This window comes from Vombatus ursinus, unplaced genomic scaffold (genome assembly GCF_900497805.2).
Source record: "Vombatus ursinus unplaced genomic scaffold, bare-nosed wombat genome assembly UNPS02009205.1, whole genome shotgun sequence".
Lineage (NCBI taxonomy): Eukaryota > Metazoa > Chordata > Mammalia > Diprotodontia > Vombatidae > Vombatus > Vombatus ursinus.
Window position 1 is genome coordinate 3,617,688 of NW_020948983.1, and position 24,705 is coordinate 3,642,392.

Consider the following 24,705-nt stretch of genomic DNA (forward strand, 5'->3'; position numbering starts at 1 on the left):
AGCTGGAGGGGCAGCTAGGTGGCACAGTGGATAGAGCGTCAGCCCTGAAGTTAGGAGGACCCTAGTTCAAATCTCAGACCAATCACTTAACAATTACTAGCTGAGTGACTCTGGGCAAGTCACTTAACCCCAATTGCCTAAAAAAAAAAATGAGCTGGAGAAAGAAATGGAAAACTACTACAGTATCTTTGCTAAGAAAACCCCAAATTGGGTCATGAAGAGTTGGGCACAATTGAAATGAATGAACAACAACAACCATAAAAGATGCCGAATGTCTTATTATATAATTTATCTATGGCCTTCCCTAATCTAAATGTTTAGTAACTTTAAAAAAAAAAGGGACAAGATTAGTTTGGTATGTCTTATGATTGAATCCCTGCTAGCTCTTAGTGATCTTTGCTCCTCCCCCCCTTTTTCAAGGTTCTCACTAATCATTCTTTAACAGTGTGTTCTAAAGTCGTGTTATTAATTAAAGTCAAGCTTACTCACAAGTTTATAGCTTTATCTACTTTTCCTCCTTTCCCCTTTTGTCCATCAGGGCATTATTTCCTTATTTCCAGTCCTGTGGCAAATTTCCTGTTCTCTGAGATTTTTTGAAGATAATTGACAATTGCTTAGCAATCATGTCGATAAGTTTTCTTAGTATTCTGATATGTGATTCATCCAGGTCTATTGAAGCCCTCTTGAGGGCAAGTAGGCGCCTTCTTATCATCTCTTAACTTATCATGGGTTCAATTATTTACCAATTTTGTTCTATAGTTTTCATTCTGAAAACCATTTTCTGTGGCATCGATAGTGGAAGCAAACAAGCAATGAATAGTTCGGTCTTCTGTCTGCCATTTATTCCTCCTAAATAGCAGTCTTGTGCCTTATTTGATCTTTCTCTTGTCCTTAGCATAATTTTTAAAAGTCCTTTTTGTTGTCCTTAGTATTTATTGCCAACCTAAGTTAATTCTGGACTTCAGCATCTCTTACACTCTAATATTGGGCCATTTTTTTTCTTTTGCTTCTACCTTCTATATGTAGCCTTTAAAAATCCAAGTGGGTTGATAAGTGCCCATTGTACCTACATAGGTGTCTTTAGGAAGCTTCCCCTCTTCATTGCTCTTTGTAGCAATTTCTGTTTATGCCACAAGAATTTTATTCTTCAGAGCATCCAATCTTTTGGAATTGACTTCCCATGAAGAATTTCAGACCATGGCATTCTACCGGTTCTTTCCCTGAACTCTTTGAAATTTGCCATCCCCAGATTTAGTACATATGTCAGATTATGCATAGCCTTCCCTTCTCTATCATGAATTATAAGATTCTGTGATCACCTCCTCCTAAGAGTCCTTCTATTTTTACTTTGGCAACCAGTTCCTTCACAGTGGTCAGCATCAGGTTCAGAATAATCATTCTCCTCATGGTTTGCTCTAGCTTTTGAATAATGAAACAGTCATTAAGACAAGTCAGAAATTTATCAGCTGCTCTTTTCATTTTTAGAATTTTGGTCTGTAATTAGCAAGCCATTTACAGATATGTAGTCAGTTTCTGTAGGTGAAAAATGGGAATAAGAACACTACCTACCTTACCCAGATGTTGTTAAAAGAATGCTTTCTCAAGTTTAAACTTTTATATAAATATGAACTATTGTGTTTTTCTCCTGAAAGGTGCTGTGTGTGTATGTTGTGTTCATATCTCATTCCTGCTAAATCAATCTTATTTTGTTAAAAATAAAACTCATTTTATTAAGTCTCTTACAAATGGATCACTCACCCTATTACTTCTTAGTTCATATGCAGAACTCCAAATACTGTGTATCTCAGAATATAAATCACTTTGATGTATCAGTCAACCTAAAATTTCCTCTATTGAAATTCGGCATTTGATCTACACTTAATTCTGCAGTAGAAGGACTCTCAACAGCAGGATAACTATGGTACTATTGAGATTCCTGTTGCTTTACATGTGGCTCAGCAGCTGGCCAGAAAAGGCTCTGTTGGCCATAATAAGGATGCTGTATATCTGCATAGCACTTTGTAGTTTCACATGGGTTATCTCATTTGACCTTCACAATAACCCTGTGATAGGCAGGGCAGGTATCATAATCTTCCTTCTAAGGTGAAAACCAAAGCCCAGAAAGATGCCTAAGGTCACATGAGAATAGAATTCAGGTTTTTTCTCCCCTACTCCAGTACTTTGTTTCTATAACTGCTTCCTGGATGGAACTGTCTAAGAGAGACAGTGAGGCAGAGTCATCTGCTCCTAGGTCCACTGCATTAAGTCAACTCCAGTTCAAGAGAAGCTTAAAAAAAATCTTATGAGATTCAATTCAATTATTAATGGTCTGCTATATAGAAAGCATTGTGGTAGGTACTGAGGATGCAGAGAGAAAATAAAAGGTTGACTTATATGCTTTGATGTATGAGAACATTCATGGAAGCTATGTATTGCAAATCAAAAACAGAATAGGCTTTGCTTTTCCTGTTTTACTGTAAATGAAGCTGTCAGTTTCTTACTCTCCTGAGGACCAAAGGTCATCCATTGAACTCCCATCCCCCACCTCCCAACCTCTATTCACTCATACTTCTCTTGACATTAATGGGAGTTGTAGGCACATGGTGAGGATGGAACCCTGCCGCTGGCATTTTGGAGTCAAGCTGGAGACAGGCAGCACTATTTCCAGCTGGACATCATTTAGGCAGCTGTCAAACAGACTTTCTTTATATTTGCATGTGCTGTCCCTGAGAGTCAAGTCCTGCCTATCCTAGCCATATTTAGAGGCTGCCAAATATAAAGTGACTTTGCCAGGCAGAAAGGGATGTACCTTGGTTATGGGGTAAACATGGAGATCATCTAGGCCTCACTGCCCAGTGTGGTGAGGGCTCTGCACAAAGTAGGCACTGAATAAATATTTGATAATGATGTGAAGATGCTCTTGTCTGTCATATCCCAGATTCTGCAGTTGGGGAACTAAGTAAGGCTCAGTAAAATTGAATGACTTAACCAAGGTAAAACAGAAAGAGTACTGGATTTGGAATGAGAAAATATGGGTTTGAGTCCCTTAGCTCTGACACTTAATAGCTTCGTCACCTTGGACAAGGCATTTAAATTCTCTGGGACTCATCTTCCTCCTCTGGAAAATGAGGGGGTTGAGCCAGATAATCGCTAAGGATTCTTTTTCTCAGAAATACCTGTAAGAAGCATTATCATCATAATCTAGTGCTTTAAGGTATGTGAAACAAAAAAAGTCTACATGTGTTATCTCATTTGATCCTCACAACAATCTTGTAGGGTAGGTTCTCGTTTTACAAATAAGGAAACTGAGGTGGAGAGAAGTTAAGTGACTTTCCCAGGGCCACATATTTAGTACAATCTGAGGTGGGATTTGAAATTAGGTCTTCCTGCCTCCAAGTCCACCACCACTGATTATGCACCTAGCTGCCATGGTATCAGCATTTGAATCCAGGTTCTCTAACTAAAAATCTAATGATTTTTTTCAAACTCAGATTTCCTCTTCAAAGGGAAAACAGAGCATTAGTGAAGGGGTTTTTTTCTTTTTCCTCTACTCCAATCCCTCTCCCCCTTTAGGGCTCTGTCTCCAGCATTTGCCGTACATTTTCTCATCCTTAAATCACATTCAGATATTCAATAGTATTCTCACAACTGTGTTCCTTTCTGGTCCAACATTTTTCTAGTTCTTGACCCTAGGACCTTGGGTGCTCCAGTGATAGTGAATGATTTTTGTTAACATTACTCTGTAGGTAGCAGTGATCAATAGATGTCACTGACTTCCTCCTGTAAGAGATGCTGAAAGCTACCAGGTGCAAGGGGTCCCATTTTACATGTAAAGGAGGACATTGACTTGCCCATAAAACACAGATAAGAGATTTTGAGTCCTAAATGGTGACCTTCATTTTTCTCTTTTAACAAGAAGAACCGAGGCCCAGAGAAGTAAAACGATTTGTCTGAAGCCCTGCAACTAACTGAGATGCGAGATTTGAGTGCAGTTCTTCTGAGATCAAATCCAGGAGTACTTGATCACACAAAGTAGATTCATAGTTAGAAAGAGAAAGTCAGGAAAGCTATCCTTCACCTACTCTTTTCATATTAAAGCTGCATAAAGACCTATGCAATTCAATCTTATCTTTCCAGCCTGCGGAATATATATCCCAGGGAAATCATTCCTTCCAGTCACTTTCAGTCATTAATTCAAAGAGGAAAAACTGAGCTCTTGCTAAAGATCTCTCTCACTTCTCCCAGGTGGCCTTACTTGCCCCCGAAGTATTCCTAGGATCCCACAAGTTCAAACTGAATAACAGGACCCTGAGAAAACACCTGTTTGAACCTTACCTCGGGGAGGTTGATGGTTATAGAAAAAGTCAGGAACTAATAAAGTTACTGGTCCATCGGTACAAAACAGGGGAAACAGGTCTATTTGTAAAGAAGGTGGATGGAGAGAGTGGTTCATATAGATTAATGAATTCATTATGGAGCCCTAGCAATACTAATACTATCATTACTCTTGGAGCTTTAAGAGAGACCGGATCTGAACCCACATATGGAAAGTAGCATGCGGCATCCAAGAAAACTTGGGCAAACAGTTGCTATGCAGTTTTTTTTATTCTGGAATATTCACAACACCTACAGTCGAAGCTATATTCAGGCAGTTTAGCACCAGATTGAGTACTGCAGACAACTGCCTTGACATTCAGAGAAGAGCTTCTATTTCTGGACGACTATTGGATGGCTCTAAGTAGCTGCATAATCCCATGGTCTCAGGAAAGTACTTTTTCATTCTATGGAATTCTAGAATCTCAAGTCAGAAGGGTCCTTAGAGATCTCTCCCAACCTTGACCTGCAGCCTAAACGTCCGTTTCTTCTTTGCATTTTTATCTCCTACACATTTGTCTTCTCTTTATATAACGTTGCTCTTTCCCCGCAGCCTCTATGAAGCTTCGGAGACAAAAGTCACAGGTTTGCATTAGACATCTACTCTTTGGGTGTCGTTTAGTTTAAAACGCCAAGGCCTTCTGGCTTTTGACAATGGTGTGGTTCCCAAAGTGAGGGAAAAACGTAATTGGGACTGTTTGAGAGGAAACTGAACTTGAGACGACAGTCGGGGTTAAATACAGCAAGCGTCAGGGTTTCCTAAGCAGAACCAGAATGTGGAGTGCGTAGCTATCTTTAAGAGTTTCAGGTTCTGACAACAGAAAGCTACAGTAATTTTAAAGTCCTTCAGGTTGTTTTCCATCCAGTTACGAACTCTACGCCTTGGGTGGGATCCAGAGTCAGAGACAGATCCCAGGCGTTCTCCAGGTCAAGGACCGAGCGCGGGGTGGGGACGGGATGGGAGGGTGGGGGTGAGTAGAGAAAAAGAATCTTGAAAGGGAGGGACCCTGCAGATAAAGAGGAGAACAAGGGGAAGAAGAGAGAAGGAGAGGAGGGGGAGGAGAAGAAAGGGGAGGGGGAGGGGAAGGAGGGTTTAAAGCTCAAGGGTCAGACACTGAGACTTCCCTCTGGCTCGGCGCGCTGGGCGGAGGGAAGCAGGGAGCGAGGCGTTGCGGTGGAGGTGGGACGAGAAAGAGCGAAGACTTTCTAGGGGCTGGTCCTCTGGACAGACGCAGAAGCTTCAGTATCAAGAGCAGGAGGAGGCGGGGGAAGGGGGAGGGGGACGGAGGAGGAGGAGGAGGAGGAAGGAGGCGTGGAGGAGGAGCCGCCGCCTCCGCGTCAGAGGAGCCTCGCACTACCCAATGGCTCAGACCCCGGAGTGAGCTGCGAACAGAGGAAAGAAGCCGCGGACAAACGCCGGGGCTGGCTTGGAAGCTTTTCGTTCTGGGCTGTGCGGGCCAGGCGCAACCATGTCGGAGAAGGAAGCCGGGAGCGATGCGGGGCCCAGAGGTGAGCTCGCTCATTCGCTCACTTACTTGGCCAGGCAGGGAACCGGGACCGGGAATCTCACCTAGGCTAGCGCTGCCGCAAGGGCACGGGTGGGTGGGAGGGAGGAACGGAGGGAGCAGTCAGCGGCCGGCCAGCCCTTAGGGGCGTAGTGGGTGGAGCTGGAGCATTGTCAGCATCCCCTTCGGGCAGGAGGCCCCCAGCGTCCGTCCTCCAGGATGTACAACCCCCTCCCCCCGCCAGTTGTCCTGGTCTGCATCCTTCTATCCAGGTTGAAGACTTGGAGATGGGGTGGACGGGGATGGGGGGGGCAGCCTGGCTCTAATTCAGGCTGGGGTCCCTGCTAGCGTGGGAAAATGGAACACCCCCCGTCATTCTCCCTCTCTGTGCTGCCAGTTCCCCTGGGCTCTTCCTGGAACCTGGAGATGGGAGGCGCAGGGAAGGGAGACGCTCGGGCTAGTCTTCGGGTTCTCCAAGCTTTGGGGCTGGGACGGGGGAGCCCGGAGCTGGGAAGCAGAAGCCAGATCTGTCAGGAGTCCCGGCCTGTCACGTGCTCCCTTCCCTTCGGAGGAGACTCTGCAGCAGGGACCGCAGTCCCCCACCCCGCCCCCCTCCTCCCACGCGAGAGCCCGGGGCTTCCTCGCCATGCGCTCCTCCTCCCTGCCCCTGGCTGCTCCACTCTGCTTTTCCTGACGCCACCGGATTGCACACAGCACATGCGACTCCCAAAGAGAGGCAATGCAGCAGACGCGAAATGATCCACGTTGGGGAGAAAAAAATTAGGAAGATCCCTCGCCCAGTCCCTCACCCCTAAGTCCACTTTGTTCCCACACGTCCTCCATGGGTGGGGGCTTGATGCCTCTCAGTACGCTGGCTCGAGTAACCCACCTTTCCCCGACTAGGCGATTTCAGTGGTCCAAGGTAGCTCTCTTATCCACCCTTCACCCACCTTCACTTTACCCCCACCCACCCGCGCCTCTGGACTCATTAGCCTCCCTGAAGCCATGGGAGGTGTCCAAAGAATTTGCTGGAGAAAAAAAAAAAAACTTATAATTTAGTCTCACCTAGGCATAAATAGCAGATTGTAGCAAAGTCTAGTGACCCTCAGCCACACATTTTTCTCTAGACTCATCTTTCAGAAGATTAAAAAGGGAGGAGAGAAGGTAGTGCAGCAAGGGACAGAGTCAAGAAATGTTAGAGGTCTGGATGGTGAAAGAAAAAGTGATTACCCTACATCCCTTTTCATTTCTAACACTTTCCTTCCTTTCTTTTCTCTTTGCCTCACTCTATCTTCCCTCCTCCCTCCATCCTCCCCCGTACCTGCACACTTTGAGTGTACCAGAAATCTATCTCCAGATGGGTCTGATCTATTCTGGATGCTTCAGAGATCGTTGTAATGACGACCCTTTCCTAAATAATGCTCTAGGTGTGTGTGGTGGGGGAAAGGAGTCCTTGGGGTCGGGGTGGGGCAGTAACTTGTGTGTAGCTGGACGCTGGAGGGACAACGTGGTTGCAGGACTGCAGTGCTCATTCAGCAAAAGAGGCAGATGGCTTCCATTTTGAAATGATGATATACAGTGGCAGAGATCTCTTGGCATAGTAGATAGAGAGCTAGCCTTAAAGCCCGAAAGCTGGATTTAAGGCTCCTGTTTGACACATGCTGGCTGTATTACATTGGACAAGTTACTTAGCCTCTCAGAGCTCACTCAAGATTAAAAATTGCACTGAAGGTACTCACCTGCATTGGTAAAGGGAGTTCCCTCACCCAGGAGTTCTCTGTAACAATAAAATCACAACTCCCTGTCTGCTAATACATCTTATGGGGGAGAGTGATTAAAATGGGGGGTTTGGTGGGGTCTAGGAACTTATTTTTTTTAAACTTATTGTATTCGAAGTGAAAAGTCTTTTACTTTTTGGGAAGAGTTGGGCAGAGACTAGGATTGGATGCAAATGTATGCCAATGTATTTTTAAACAGTTTTCAAATGAAGAACCTTCAATGCATGCTTGAGATCAGTCTCTCTGACTTGACAGAGCCACCAAAATGCAGTGACTAACAGTTTTCTTTTTTTTTAAAGGGGAGAAAAAAAAAAGCAAAACTATCCAGATGCCTCATGGAAGGGATAGTGCGTATTTTTATACAGTTAATTACAAGCTTATTATTTTGTAATGATGAAATTAAATGACAATGATTTAAAGAAAATCCAACTAGGAAGTGGTTTTACTTTAAAAGGACGAATGATACCAGTGAAATGACACATCTGTCAAACTCCCAAATGCTGTCATCTTTCCTATTCCCCCAGGAGCACTCAATCTGTCAGAGAGATAGGAGGCTGAAGGAAATAGATTAATATCCTGACTTAATGATTGGTTAACAGCAGAGAACACCTTCAATCTATAAATAACACCTCATGGCAGGCACAAGCTCACTCACACCTGCCACCCCAGCCCATTGTTCCTGCGGATGGAAGAGGCAGCACAGCATTGCAGTGGCTGACATGGTAGGAATGGGAGGATCCCAATACCAACTCTGATAAGAAATGATTTGCATAGAGCAGACTGGGATTTGGTCCGAAGAAAAAGCAGCCCAGGAAAACATTGCTTTGCACAGACTGAGATTTAGGCAACCCAAAGTGAGTTCCCTAGGGAGTCTTATTACTCTATTTATTCTTCAACCCCAGGTTCAACTGGAAAGTAAGATAGTTGAGTCAGTCTACCAAGTTGTGCTTGTCTGAACACCACTAAAGCACTAGTTTGGTAAATTTTCCCCACACTTCCTTTTGACTGAACAAACTGTTTTTTGGGAGGTTGCATACATACAACCTGAATTTTAATTAAAAAGTTTTCTGCCTTGCCTGTAGGCTTCCTTTACAAAAGATGAATATTATAAAGACACTGGAAGATATAGAAGCTAAGATATGCACATGATGTATAGCCATTGTTTTCCCTTGCTTATAATTTTGTAATGAGCAACAGAAATTTCATCCATTCTAGAACTCATGTTATCTTATCTGACTGCCCTTAAGGTCTTCAAATCATAAATCTTAGGCTGATAGACCAAGAAAGGATCTCTGAGGCTATTTATTTTAAAGATTAGGAAACTGAGGCCCAGGAATGGTAAGTGACTAGTCCAACATCACACAGGTGGCAAGCATCAGTGGTGGGATTTGAGTCCAGATCTTCTTGACTCCAAGGCCAGTGTTCTTTCTGCTGGACTAGAGTCAGGAGATAGATATGCCAGAATAAAAGTAATACCCCCTAAGCATTTTTTCATATTGTTTAATATCCAGTGGTATTCAAGGATACTCCTTCCCAAAGGTATCATTTATTCACTAATCTGATTTCCTAGCACTCTGCACTCCTTGTAGAAACTTTATCATATTTCATTTTGTTGAAGTTATTTATGTCTGTTTCTTCTCTACTAGATTGTAAGTGCCTCAAGGACAGTCTTATTTATCTTTGTATTCACCCTTCATACATAGCACAGTGAGTTTATAGTAAATACTTTAATGCTTATTGAATGAATAGATGAGTATTTGGATGAAACATTTGGTGCTAAAGAAAGTAGCTGGGCATGAACAGAGAAAATAGTTTATAAGATGGCTCTTACAAACCGGGCATCAAACCGGTATTAGTAATAATGACTTTTAAATTAGAGGCTGTTATGTAACTAGGGCTAGGGTTGAGGTGGTCAAATGGAAGGGGCAGAATGGTAACTGTAAATTTTGAGGGCAGCAGAAGGGTGAGTTTTCCAGGCAAGGGGCTGATTCTTCAGTGGTAGGTGGAAGGTGGGAGGGAAAGAAAGGCAGGTGGGAGAAAGCATGGCAATGGGGGAACAAACTGACTTTGCCTAGGGAAGGGTTGTGCTAAGTGTTTTGAAGAGAATGTAAGCCAACTAAATATTGGATGAGGGATCACACCTCTTCCTTACCCCAGTTCAAGTCAACAATGAAAGCAGAAGGGTTACTAAAACCACCCAAATATTGCTAATTGCACCTCTAGTTGTAGGTGTCTGTCCACTCCCTGCCAACCTGTAGCTTAGTTAAGTCATTTAGACTTAGAAACATCCAAGGAAACACCATTTTAGGACTGAGAAATTCGTTATCCCTTGTATTTTCTGTTCACACAGTCTATGGTCATTTAATCAACATATTTTATTGAGTACTACTGCTACAGAACACTCGTATGCACTTTGAGGAATCCAATACTAAATCAGGAGTCCTTGTCATCAAGGAATCTACAGAATAGTTGGGGAGGACCGTACACCCTACTTTGAAAAGTTAAGCAACAATACAAGGAAATATCTGAGATGTACCCAATGAAGAGTTTTTAGAGGAGGAAAGTATTGCTTTGGTCAGGTTAGATATGTTTAGGATCACTGATTTAGAGCTGGAAGAGACTTTAGAAATGACCCAGAATAGGGGCAGCTAGGTGGCGCAGTGGATACAGCATCGGCCCTGGATTCAGAAGGACCTGAGTTCAAATGTGACCTCAGACACATAACGTACTAGCTATGTGACCCTGGGTAAGTCAGTTAACCCCACTGCCTAACCAAAAAAAAAAAAAAATCACCCAAAATAACCCACTATTTAACAGATGAATAAACTAAGCCTTGGAACTTGTCTAAGGTCACGCAGGTAGGAAGTTACAGAATTAGGATATTGCCATTAGTTCTCAGAATTCAGTTCCAGTGTTCTTTCTAATTCACAGAGAAGGTGTAATTTGAACTGAGATTTAAAGACATGAGAAGGTTTGAATTGAGGATAGTGAGGGAAGATGGACATTTTAGATAGTGGAAACAACATGATCATCGGAGTTGAGGATGAGCAAAACACAGTCTAGGGAAAGTGGATTCAACTGCCTTACTGGAGTGAAGGGGCCATGTAGTATGGTAGTTGAAGATAAGATTAGAAAGATAGATGATGGTGGTCTTGAAAATCAGAAGTAGGAGTCTAGACTTTATCCTGTAGTCATTGGGCAGCCATTGAAGGTTGCTGTGTAGAGAAGTGACATGATATAAGCAATATTTTAGGAAGCTTATTTAGTGATGGTGTGCAGGGGAAGGAGTCAGAGCATATAGTTAGGAGTCTTCTTTGGGTGTAAGATTAAGAGCTTAGATGAAAATGAGGAATGAGGAAGTGAGAATGAAAAGAAAAAGATGAATATAGCAGACATTAAGAATGAGTAGACAAAATTTGTATATATTGTCTGTGAAGGGAATAAAAAGAAGATTAAGTAAGATTGTGAGCCTGACTGACTGAGAAAGTGGTGGTGCCATTGAATGAAATATGGGTGATAGGAGAGAAAGCCAGTTATGGAGAAAGATAATGTGTTCCATGTCAGACATGTTAAATTTGAATTAACTCCTGGATACCCAGCTGGAAAGGTCCTGCAAGCAGTCAGAGGTGCAGAACTGCAGCAAGGTCTAGACTCAAGATTGGGACATCATTAATATAAGTAGGATAGAAAAAGTCACGATAAGGGCTCTTCATGAGAGTGTATCATGAGAACAGCAGAGGAGAGAAGAATGAACCCCCAATGAAGGGGATGAGGGGAACCACTGGGACATTTTCAGAAACTTGCATTTATCTGGGGCCATGTTTCAGCTTATCAGGATTCTTCATTCATTCATTAGTGACCTGAAGCCTAACTCCTGGCCACTCAAATGTTCTGAAACTACATCACCACTTGGGTCAGGGAGAAATGAGAGACTTCTAGACTATGGCCAACCCAACCTGTAATTTCTGTGAATGCAGGCACTCAGGAATTGATAATTATTTAAAGCAAAGAATAGCTGTGGTGCTAAAAAAAATTAAAAAAAAAAAGGAAATGTGTTCCAGTAATCCTTTAGGAGATGCTGCCAAAGTAGCATGTTTTGATTCAAAACATACTTAAGTGAAAACTTCAAACCTAGGAAGGCAAAATGTACCCTTCTATTTATTAAAGCTGCAAATAATTAAGATCACAGGGTTGAGTAAGTAGGTCTTAATGAATTAATGTCATAGCTGAGTGCTCCTTCCAAGTGTGATCTTAATATGCTAGTGATTATGCTAGTAGTTCAGTTGACAGGTTGGAGGGTGGAGGATGAAAAAATTAAGGAAGTTGAGAACAAGGTTTAGAAATAAAACTGATCGTATTGAAATGTTTATGGCTCTTTCTTATTGTTTCTACAAACTCCTTCAATTCCTTGATTTAGAAAATCACAGAATTTCAAAGTTGGAAGGGATCTCAGAGGTTATCCAGTCCAACTCATACCTTCTTGTTTGAATACCCTCTGTACTATCCCCAAGTAGTTACCTATCCTTCCTTTGAAGACTTCTAGTGAGAAGGGACCCATTACCTCCTGAGATAGTTATGCCACTTTTGAAAAGATCATAATTATTAGCATTTATTTCGTTATATATAGCTGAAATCTGTTTTTCTTCAACTTCTACCCCTTGGTCTTAGTTTAGCCTTCTGGAACCAAACAGAACAAGCCTAATCCCTCTTCTCTTTGACAGCCTTTTAAATACTTGAAGATATTTTCCTCACCCCACTTAAGTCTTTCTTCTTTAGGTTAAATAATCCTCAGTTCCTCTAATTATTATTTATTTAACATAATCTTCAGGTCTTTCACTGTTCTATTTACCTTTCTCTAGGTGCGCTCCACTTTGTCTTTGTTCCCTCTAAAATGAGGTGCCCAGACCAAAACACAGCACTCTAGATGCGGTCAGACCCAGATTTGTGATCACCTATTGTGTTCTGGACACTTTGACCTTCAGCATAGCCTAAGATCCCATTAGCCATTTTGGCTTCCATGTAGCATTACTGACTTAAATTGACTTTCTATCCCCTGCCCCAAACTCCCAGGTCTTTTCCATGTCAATTGCTGCCTAATCATGCCTCCTTCATATTTGAGAAGTTGATATTTTTGAACCTAAAGTGTAGGACTTTTCATTTGTTTCTTCTATTTCTTCATGTTATAAGGTTTAACCCAAGACTCTAGCCTGTTGTTTTATTTCTGGATTCTGACTCTGTCATCTGGTATTGATTGCCCCTCCCAACTTTATGTCATATGCAAATTTGATAAGCACACCATCTATGACTTCATGGAAGTCATGGATAAAAATGTTGAACAACACAGCACAGGTTTAAAGATATATGAACTCAATAAAGAAATATTATTTAGATACATTTAAATTAATTACTCAAAAATATAATTATTCAGATAACTGGAAAGCCCCAATCCTACATTTGTGTGAATTATACAGATACCTTTTATTATCCGGATTAATTTGCTTTGCCACTCTGATTCACTAGGGTAATTCCCAATTCTGTTGAATTTGTACCAGTCCACATTCATATATGACTTTGGTCTAGTTTCTTTGAGACAGTGCGGGTATTGGACAATTTCTTCTCTTCCTTCTCTCATGTCCTTGTCTGGAGTCTGCTTAATTATAGGATCCCAGAAGATAGTGTGGGTAATTTACTTGGATTAGTACTCCTAAAAAGTGGAAGTGATAGCTAAAGACCCACTCTATCATCTTCAAATGAATATCGTAGAATCTCCGCTACCCCTGTTGAGGGCAGAAATGAATTGAGATGGAAGGTGACAGTATTTCAGCCAAAGGCAACTGAATGATTAGGATTGTGAAGTTAGAAACAGAAGGTGTGGAACAAGAGTGGAAGACATTGTAGTAAGAAATAAACATAGAAAGATTGGCAGGAGGCATACTGCAGAAGAATTCAGCTTAGGGTCTATCAAAAGACACATCCAAGAGTGGCCTCTGATCACCGGTGGTTTCAGCAGTGGCCCTCAGGTTGATGTGGTACAGTATTAATGGTTTTTCTGTAATGCAGTCCTGCTTTTTCTGATATCAGCAATTTACACTTAATTTAATTAAGTTTAATTTGAAATTTTTTTTTTAAATTTGACATTTAATACAGGGCAAGTGCCACCTCATTAGAGGCTAACTAGAAGTACTTCCAGGCTTTTCATAAGTTCTGTTGGGTTTTTGTTTTTATTGTTTGCTTTTGCAGTGCGAACTGCAAAAGGTTAGGATGTGGAGGTTTTGTTCACCCAGCTGAACCAAGGTCTTCTCCCCCTCCAAAAAAAATGAAGAGAATCTCTTGACCTTTGCCATCCTAAGAAAGGTTTGACTGTTAATAGGATCTGTCCAACAGCATAGAAGAAAGTAGAGGAGTGCTGACATAGTTCAAGATTCTACACTACCAAAAAAACAAGATGCTTACCATCCCTTGGTTTTTAAGTAGACAATTATTGGTTGTTAAGTTGGCCTTAAAAACTGTCAACTTTGGGTTACTAAATTGGAGAAGACTGTTTCTGGTGTTAAGATAGTCTTCCTTGCCTTAGGTAAACATCTAATCGGTTCATGGGCTGGAAGTGACCTTAGAGGTCATCTATTCTATCTCCTTTATTTTACAGAAGAGCAAATTGAAACCCACCCTGAGTAGGGAAAGAAAAGTCACATATTTATAGTCCCACAGCTGATTTGAGCCTAAATCTCCTACCTCCAGGACTCCTGCTCCTACTAAGTGATTTAGGCTCTTCCTTCTCCCTTTGAGCCTGTCTGCCCCTGGTCATTTCATTGTCTATTAGATTCCAGATGATGAGGAGATGAAATACAAGCTAATGAGTTTTTCATCTTCGGTTAAACTGTGATTGCTTGCGAAGGAATTTGAAAGTAGAATCTAAAGTGCATTTTAAAAAATTCTTTGTGGATTTCAATTGTTCCTGCTATTTCTGTCTCCCATAATAACAGACATAGAGTTATGATGATCAAATCAAATAACGTACATAAAACACTTGAAAAACATTGAAGTGCCGAGCAATTGTTAGTTGACTATATTCATGTTGCTGGTTCAAATCAGTATTAAATAGATACTCAATAAATGCTTAATTAATAAGTTCTGGGGATGAAAAGACAAAATACAAAACAGTGCCTGGCCTCAAGGGGCTTACATTGCAACAGTAGAGCCAACATGCATATATATTAATAAATAAATACGAAAAGCCAGCATGTTCCAAAAGTCTTAGTGCAATTTTAAGTTGCTAAAGATTTTTTTGGGGGGAGAAATTTTTGGGAACTGTGTATATAAAAGCAAGTAAAAGATAATTTGGGGGTGAGTCAAGGCATGAGCACCCAGAGAATCAGAAAGGCCTCTTGTAGGAGTGGTGCTTGAGTTGAGCTTTTCATGGAGCGAGGGATTCTAAGAATTGGAAATGAGGGTGCACATCTCAGGCATGTGCAAAGACACCCAGGCAGGAGACTGATCAAGTTGATACTTCAGCTGTAACAGAGAGCGTGTGAAGGTTAGTAGTGTATAAAAGGCCTAGATAGGTTGTTTGGAGTCAGAGTGTGAATGGCTCTTAAAATGCTAAACATAGTTTGCATTAGAGGTAATATGGAACCACTGGTACTTTGTTAGTAGGAGAGACAGATCTATGCATGCTAATATTCTGCATATGCCAGGAAGGCAAGGATCATATCCAATATATTTGTTTGTACCCAAATAAGAATGATTCTTCTAGGATCTTAGGCCTTGATTTTTTGAGAGAAAGACCTGAAAAAATATACCATTAGGTAATGCTGGGAAGTGGGAATCACTATATGTCAATAGCTTGAATCAGAATATGCCTGTTGGGTTTGTGGGGTTATGGATAATTGGGGTTTTGGAGAGGTTGTATGTGGATGCATTTGCAAATTTTTTAAAAAGGTGAGGTTTTTGTTTATTATGCTAATAAATATATCTAACGTGGGGAGAGAGATGAAGGGAATTAGAGATGGCAACATGATCACTTAGCATTCTAAAAACTTGATCGAAGGATGGCTTTATTTTAGTATTTGGGTTTATTTGGGCACTTCTGTGTACTTTGTCAAGGCTGAGCTGGGTTTCGTAACTTGGTCGATCATAAGTTTTTAGATAGATATATGTGTGTGTGCATATATATATAAAATAACTTTTATATAACACAAATATAAAATCATATGTACATACAGATATGATGTATACATATATTATGTATATAAATTATATATGTATATATGTTTCAATGTGTTTCAATCAGCAAATAGTCAGAAGGTTTTCAAAGACTTGTTTGTTTTTTGACAACAGCATGGGGGGACTAGACCTGTGACTTTGCCTCTACCAGTGCGGGTTGGTAGTTTCTGGTATTAGAAAGTTGCCTAGAACCCAGAGGGTTTAAGTGACATCCCTACAGCCATACGTTCAGTGAGTGTCAGAGGTAGTACTTGAATCATGTCCTTCTGGCTTTGAGGCTAGCGCTCTGTCCACTATACACCACCACCTCTTGTGATAGTAAATCAATATGTCAATACTCGGTCATTTATTTGGATGAACTCCCATTGTGGGAATTCCCTTCTACTAAAGTGGAAACTTCTCTGTAACTAGTCTAAATACATATACCTAGCTTCAGAGGATTTAAACCAAGGTGTTACTCATTCCAAATCTAGCTCTTTATCCACCATACCATGCTGCCTGGGTCAATCACGGAGTTTTCAAAGTCTTATTGAGACAGCTTAATGATAATATCTATTGATATATCACTTTCCTGTGTGCACAATACTAGGCATTCATCAGTGAGTAGCTGGGTGACACAGTAGATAGAAGCCCTGAGACTGGAGTCAGGAAGAACTGAGTTCAAATTTGACCTCATATACTTATTAGTGTATGACCCTGGGCAAGTAAGTTAACCCTGTTTGCCTCAGTTTCCTCATCTGTAAAATGAACTGAAGAAGGAAATGGCAGATCACTCCAATATCTTGGCCAAGAAAACTCCAAATAGGGTCATGAAGATTTGGACATGACTGAACAACAGCAAATGCATTCATCATCTTCTTTGAGCATCACAACAACCTTGTGAAGTAAGCACTGTATACAGGTATAACTATCCCCATTTTACAGGTAAGAAAATGGAGGCTCAGAAAGATTACATGACTTGTCCATGGTTACAAACTAATGAGTATCATAGGTGAGATGATAACTAAACTCAGATTGCCACAAATTCCAAATCTAAGCCCCTAGTATCCAAGATTAGGAATGCTCTAGAAATCTCTCTCTCCCCTTCCTCCCCAGTCCAGGGCATTTATCCCCCAATATAAATCCCATAGACTCATAAACTAAATAGATAAGTTAGAAGTCAACTAGAACCAGCATCCTACCACATGAAGGGCTTCCTTCCTGGTTGTCCAGGGTCTGTCTGAATAGTGAAATGGACCAGTAATTTATTTCTTTGGACAGCTCTAATTGCTTGAAATTACATTGAGTCTTATATTGAGCTGAATTCTGCCTTCTGTAACTTTGATTAATTTCTCTTGCGTCTTCCATCTGTAGCTATAAAGAGTATGTCTCATTCCTCTTCCTCACTTGGTCAGCCCTTAACTAGCTGAACACAATGGTCATGGTCCTGCCTCAGTTTCTTCTTTTCCAAGCCAATCATCTCTAGTTCCTTCAGACATTGCTTACAGTGTGATTTTTATCTTTCAGAACAGTGTTCTCTGAATTTCTTCCTTGTAAGATATTATTTCCAACTCTGTCACATCTGCTCACACCTCCTGCCTTTAAAGTGAAATGAGGTCTTGGTGCAGCTGTAGAACATGAAATGTTTGCCAGACGTTTATTGTGTTTTTCTCACCAGGGAACCTCTAAATCCAGCTGAAGCTTGAACCTTCACCCTACATCTCCTTGTCCTTTTCTCATAGTCAGAAAATCCTCAAGTGGGATGTTAACTGCAGAGATCATGTTGGGCATTCTTTGCCCAGAAAGATAAGTATCAAGCCTATCTTCAAGACTTCTTCATTTAAAGAGATTCTTCAGTTCATCTTACCCTGTTTCAGGCTTGAAAAAATTTCTTCGTATTTGCTGTAGTTTATCCAGTTACCCCAAGTTCGGTTTCTTCAAGAGTTACAAAATTTTCTTCAACTCTCTCTCATCCGTAAGGATTTCCTCTCATTTCAGTCTTATTAGGAACTTAAGAGAGGTGATTACTTTGTTATCCTTTACTAGGATTTCCTTATACTAATGAAAATCTACCCCTCAGAAGGTACTCATGTGATTTTATTAATATACACATATATATATACAAATATGCATACACATATACATACATACATACGTGCACATGTATTTACATGTTGTCTTCCCTGATATAAAGTGAGCTCCTTGATGGTGGGGACTGTTTTTACCTTTCTTTGTGCACTCAAGCATAGTTTATGGCACGTGGTAAGCACTTAATTAAATACTTGTTGACTGATTGACTGACTGATTCATATGGCGTAGTCTCCTTATAGTCTCCTCCTCCTCCTTTTCCTCCTCCTCCACAGGCTTGCCCTGCCTAAGATAGTTAACATTTTATTGACATGCTGATTCATATTCTCCAAACTGATTTGAAAGTCACTCTTTGAAAATGCAGCTTGTCATAGAGTCATGGAATGTGTAAGACACTACAGAGGCCATAGTTCTAGTCTAACCTCTTGATTTAAAAATTTCGAAACTGAGACCCAGAAAGATGTGATTTGCTAAAGCTAGTATTTATATAGCACTTTTAAGGTTAACAGAGTGCTGTACATAGGAAAGAAGGAAGAAATGAAGTAAGGAAGGAAAAGGAGGGAAAGAAAGGAGGAAGGAGAGAAGAGGGAAAGAAAGGAGAGGGAGGAGGGAATGAAGAATAAAGGAAGGGAGAATAGAAGTGAAGAAAAAAGATGAGGAATTGGGAGGAAAGAGTGTAGAAAGAGTGTAGAAAGAGAGGAGGGCAAGAGGGGAAAAGGAGGGAAGGAAGGTAAGAGGGAAGGATCTCCCATGTTCATATATTCATTATGTGCTAGGTACTGTCCTTAGAACTTTACAAATATTATTTTATTTAATCCTCACAATAACCCTATGAGATAAATACTATTATCGTCATTTACAGATGAGGTAACTGAGGCTGAAAGAGGTTTAGTGACTTACCCAGGGTCACACAGCTCATAAGGGTCTGAGGCAGTATTTGCACACAGCCCCCCCCCCCCCCAAGTCTAACACTCTATCCACTGCACTAGCTGCCACTTAGAGGTTGTATAACTAGGATCAGAACCCAGCTTTCCTGACTCCCAGGGCATTGTTCTTCCCACTGCCCCAGACTGTCTCTTCTTTATCATTCATAAAGCTGGATTTATGTTTCCTTTCCTTTCCTTTGAATTGGTTGCCACAGTGGTTCTTATTTCCTGTATCCTGGTACATGGTAAAATGTCTATTTTTAAAATGACAATAATAGTATCAGAGTAGCTTTTATGCTTTTTATGGTAAGTATAAAATCACATGCATGTTCTTTCTCTGTCATTCTTAATGAAAGAAAATGTTCCTCTTGCATCCAAACTTCATGGTGTCTCAGGGTATCTTCTAATCTTCCACTGAAATCACTGTCACGTGCAGAGCTTTCCAATGTGAATGAAATAGCTGCGTTGTAGAGTTTTCCCATAACTTTTGCTCTGGTGTGGCCAGACAGTTACCTTATTAATTTGAAATGAATGTTATTATTGTTAGGTCATCTACATACACAATTGTGCTTGGGAAAATTTGCACTAATTGGGTAGGGGGAAAGGGAACAAGAATTTTTTAAACACCTACTATGGGCCAGACACTGTGCTAAGTTCTTCACAAATTTTATCTGGGGTTTCAGAAGTAGTTATGGAGCGAATATAAATATAAGTAACTTAAGAAGAATATATTTAGCCAGAACCAGATCATCCCCAAATAGGATGATACCCTCAAATTTGTCTTTATGGTGGTGTTATTGTGTAAATCAGGGGTGGGGAACCTGTGTCCTTGAGGCCACATGTGGGCTTCTAGATCCTTAAGTGCTACTCAGTCAAAAGGCCACACTTAAGGATCTAGAAGCCCACATGTGGCCTCAAGAACACAGGTTCCCCACCCCTGGAAATTAATCTCCTTGTTTTACTTACTTCACTCTGAATCAATTCATTCAAGTCTTTGCAGGTTTTTCTGAAGCACTCCCTTTTATTGTTTCAAATTGCACACTGGTATTCCATTACGGTCATATGCTATAATTTGTTTAGCCATTTCCTAATTGAGGGCTGCCTCCCTCATTCCCTTAGTTTCCAGCTCTTTGCCACTGCAAAAAGAGCTGCTATAACTATTTCTGTATGTATGGGTATTTTCCCTCTCTCTTTGGGATTTAAGCCTAGTAATAGTATTGCTGGGTTAAAGAGTATGCATAATTTAGTAATTTTTAAAATACCCTCAAATACGGGTGGTCCAAAATGGAATAGGCTGCTTCATTAAGTAGTGAGTTCTCCATCCTTGGATGTGTTCAAGCAGAGGGTGAGTGACCACTTGTTAGAAATGCTATAAAAAGTATTCATGCATTAGGCAGAGTGTTAGATAAGCTGACCTTTCGGTTCTTAGGTCCTTTTTAACTTTCTGAGTTATGAATATCTGTGGATGCCCCAAAGTGGTTATAGCCCTGTTTATCCAATATGTCACATTTCCATCAGTCTCAGAGTATAGCCAGATGTGCATTTTACTAATAAAATAATGCAAAATAAAGCTTCAAGATAAATTATGTCTACAACTAAATAACCGAAGACTTTTTCAGTAGGTGACTAATTAGAGCATGGTCAGCTGGTGTGATTGTATAAATGTGTGTGTGTGTGTGTATGTGAGTGTGCATGCACTCAGTGGATGCCATGAGTTAAATGCAGTTTTCATGCCTTCCCCAGACCAAAAAAAATTAACTATTACAATATTTTCATCATTGGGCATAACCTCTACTCCCAACCCCCAAACCACCATGCATATCCTTTCCATAGGTAGGTTCCCTCCAGTCCTCCAACAGGGAATGTTTTCCAAAGCTTTTTCAGTCTGCTAGTAATAAATTCCAATTCAATTCAATTCAGTCCAGCATTTGTTAAGTGGCAGCTATGTGCAGAACCCTGAGGTTGGGCAGGGGGGAAGGGAATGCAGTGATGAATAAGAAACTCTGCTCTCGAGCAGTTGACATTCTAGTAGACCTGATTTTCAGTGAAGACTTTATCTTTTACAAGAGCTGACAGGAAGTCAGTGTGAAGTTGTCTGGGCTGTGTAATTCTTTGGTAACTTGTTTTTGTTACGCAGGACAGGAAATAAGCCCTGTTCTTCCAAACTGAAGATTGCATCAGTGCTTTTTGAAAATGAGAGTGTCTTGTATTCACTTTAGACCATGGCCATATCTATACAAACATAAAGTGTGGAATTGAGGGGGGGAAATGCCAACATATTCTTCTCTGATTTTTCCTCCTCCCTCACCCTCTTTCCCTTTTGAATTCCTTCTTATCCTTTAAAGCCTTTAATAAGCCTCCTCTTAGACAGCTAGGTGGTTCAGTGAATAGAGCCCTGGGCCTGGAGTCAAGAAGACCTGAGTTCAGATCCAGCCTTAGACACTGACTGACTAGGCAAGTCACTTAACCCTGTTTGCCTCAGTTTCCTCATCTGTAAAATGAGCTGGAGAGGGAAATGGCACTCTAGTATCTCTGCTAAGAAAACCCCAAATGGGGTCACAAAGAGTAAGACACGACTGAACAACAGCAAAGCCTTCTCTTACTCACTTTTCTCCTTAGATCTGACATTATTGTTTTTGGCCCCTTCCTCAACTACTTCTCATTTGTCATGGTTTTCTGTCTTTGTATTTCAAACCCTACTAGACCAGAAGCTATGTAAAGGCAGGAATCACATCTTACCTAAACTTAGTATCTGGAACAATGTACATTCTAGGATTTGGTACGTGTTTGTTGAATGAATAAATGAAGGAAGGAATAAAAAGCTGGGGCAAAGAAAGGACTATTTTGCCCCTAACTCACTAGATCATGGTCTTGATTTAAACAACTCTTTTTTCTTGGTAGATGAGCTATGCTCTTTTGTACAAGTTATCTAGTAGAAGAGCCAATCTTATGATTTAGCAGGGTAGGTGATTGCCATCATGATGTAATTTGATGAGTGGATAATTGAGAGAGTAGGGATGTAGGAGGGGGAAATCATACCATTCAGAAATTTCTCCCTTGCCCACATGACCTTAGAGGATACTCATTCATTTAAGATTATACATTCCTTTGGGTGAAATGTTGTGTCTTCCTAGTGTTTAAAGCTGGAAAAGACTTAGACTTTAGTCCCGTGGTTCTCAAAGTGTAGTCTGCACACCCCCAGGAGTCCCCAAGACCCATTCAGGAGATCTGGGAGGTCAAAACTGTTTCATTATAGCACTTTAATATTATTTGCCTATTAAAATGCTCCTCAATTTCCCAAATACATGTCTGTGTGAAGCTGGATTTCCTTTGTATATTTCAACCAAAACAACATACCACAACAGAGTGAATGCAGAAGTAGATATGAGAATCCAGCTGTCTTCGATTAAGCCAGGCATTAAAGAGATTTGTAAAAATGTGTAAGAATCCCACTTTTCTTACTAAATATTATTTTGTTTCAGAAAATAGTTATTTTTCATAAATCCTTACCATGTTTTGGGTTTATTATTGTTACTTTAAAATAATAATTATTTTAAATATATGTTTTAGCTTCTAATATGGTAAAACATATATTTATGTATATTACATATACAACACACGTATATTATTATATTATATCATATCATATCATATTATATATATTCTATATCTCATATAAAAGTTCTTTGGGGTCCTGAATAATTTTTAAGAGTGTAAAGGGATCCTGAGACCAAGAAGTTTGAGAATCATGAATCTATTCTAACCCCTTCATTTAAGAGATAAGAATTCCAAAAGGTTCAGAGTAGCAAGTAGCAGAAAGGTCCAGATTACCAAGTAGTAGAGCCATACTTGAACTTGGTTCCTTTGACTTTAGATTCAGTGCTCTTCCCATCACCGTGGGCTCTTTACCTGGGGTCTGTAAACTTCAGTGCCGGGGGGGAAAAATACATGTTATTTCAATATAATTGGTTTCCTTTGTAATCTTATGTAATTTATTTTCTACATTTAAAAACATTTTTCTAAGAAGGGGTCCATAAAGGCTTAACCAGATTGCTAAGGACCAGGAAAAAGAAATGCCATATACCATTGGTGTGCTCTTTAAAACTGCAAATACAGTGGGAGGGGGAAACATTGGTGTGAAACAGAGTCTTAATGTGAAATAGAATCCTAGAGGAAACAAAGGGTGGAAAAGAGCCCTGGAGATTCACTCTCCTCATTTCAGAGGGGAAAACTTAGGACCAAAAAGCTGAAGTGTTTACCCAGAGGGACAGGCTTAGAAACTGAGGCAGTCAGAATTCCTGTCCCCCATTACAGTGCTAGTTTTATCAGACTGCTCTCCTAGCTGAGATCTTCTTGGCACTAAGGGAATAGAACAATTTTACTGGGAAGAGGGGAAAGTGAGAATGGGTATTGGGGCAGGGGTTTGGGAGGCAGTAACTAGACATTCCCTGGGAACAGTAAACACAAATAAGAGACTGAAGAGGTGGGGGTGCTCTGGACAGCCTGAGCTGCCAAGGTTAGGAAGATGAGTTACAATAGGGCAGGTGGGAGGGCATCAGTTGCCAACTAGCATCTATTAAATGCCTACTCTGTGCTAAGCACTGTGCAGTCTCTCACATTTTTACCTGGGGTGGGCCCCACTGCATCATCATATCTTTGGAAATAATTATCCAGAATAATTAATTAAAATAGAAGGAAGGGAGGGCAGAGCAAAGATAGCGGTGTGAAAGCAGTGACTCACTTGAGCTCTCCCTCAAACCCCTCCAAATACCTGTAAAAAAAATGATTCTAAATAAAATAGAAAGAAGGCATTGAAACCCACTCCACCCCCCATTTTCTGCAACTCTTTCTGGGCACAGAACTCCTTAATTATGGCCTTAGCTATTTAGCATATCAGGCAGCTAGGTGGTGCAGTGGATAAAGTGCAGGGTGTGGAGCCAAGAAGACTCATCTCCCTGAGCACAAATCTGGCCTCAGACACTTACTAGCTGTATGACCCTGGGCAAGTCATTTAACCCTGCTTGCCTCAGTTTCCTCATCTGTAAAATGAGCTGGAGAAAGAAATGGCAAACCACTCCAGTATCTTTGCCAAGAAAACCCCAAATGGGGTCATGAAGAGTCAGACAGGACTAAAATGACTCAACAGCAATGAATACTTGGCATGTCTCAGAAGGAGGTGGGGTGGTGTTCATGTTCAGTCTCAAGCAAGAGTATGAGTTTAAGCTAGCAGTTATATTTGTCATTTTTCTATATGACAGTGTTTGTCGAGTTGGAAGGAACTTTAGAGATGATCACCCCCAACTTCCTCATTTTATAGATGCAGAATCTGAGGCTTCAGAGAGTTTGTGATATCTAAAATCTCACAGCTAGTGAACAACATAATTCTCCGTGTTGTGATACATTCTGTGCCCACCCCCCCCCCCCCTCTGAATTATAATATTTTGATCATTGGACATAACCTCTCCCTTCCCCCCCAATTTGGTAAGAGCTTTCCAAAATGTGGCCTCTTTCCCTCCAGTTACGAGAGGCCCTTTCAGGGAGGGCATGAAGCAGTGGCCAAAATTATTGGAGATTTTCCAAGTACAGCTCCAACATAAATACATACTTCTTTTTTAAAGTAAAAACAAAGTTTAGATCAAAGGCAACAAAAGCAAAACTAACACAGGGAATTTGCTCTGACCAGAGGAGGATAGGAGAAGGGGAACAGGGGACCCTGAGCAGGCAGCAGGGGAAAGATTGATCCTTCTCCAGTCCTCCTTCATCTTCTCCCCTACACACACAAGCACACACACACACACACACACACACACACACACACACACACACACACAC

At 40.8% G+C, this 24,705-nt stretch overlaps 1 protein-coding gene across 2 annotated transcripts in view; it reads left to right on the forward strand.

Moving 5' to 3' along the window:
* Window positions 1-5,729: 5,729 nt before the first annotated feature.
* HSPA12A (heat shock protein family A (Hsp70) member 12A) overlaps window positions 5,730-24,705 on the forward strand; it is a 98,531-nt gene continuing 79,555 nt past the window's right edge. For both annotated transcript variants that reach the window (XM_027852177.1, XM_027852179.1), the window contains exon 1: window positions 5,730-5,883. In XM_027852177.1, the coding sequence (XP_027707978.1) occupies window positions 5,844-5,883 (40 nt within the window). In that variant the 5' untranslated portion in view covers window positions 5,730-5,843. The remainder of the gene's footprint in view (window positions 5,884-24,705) is intronic.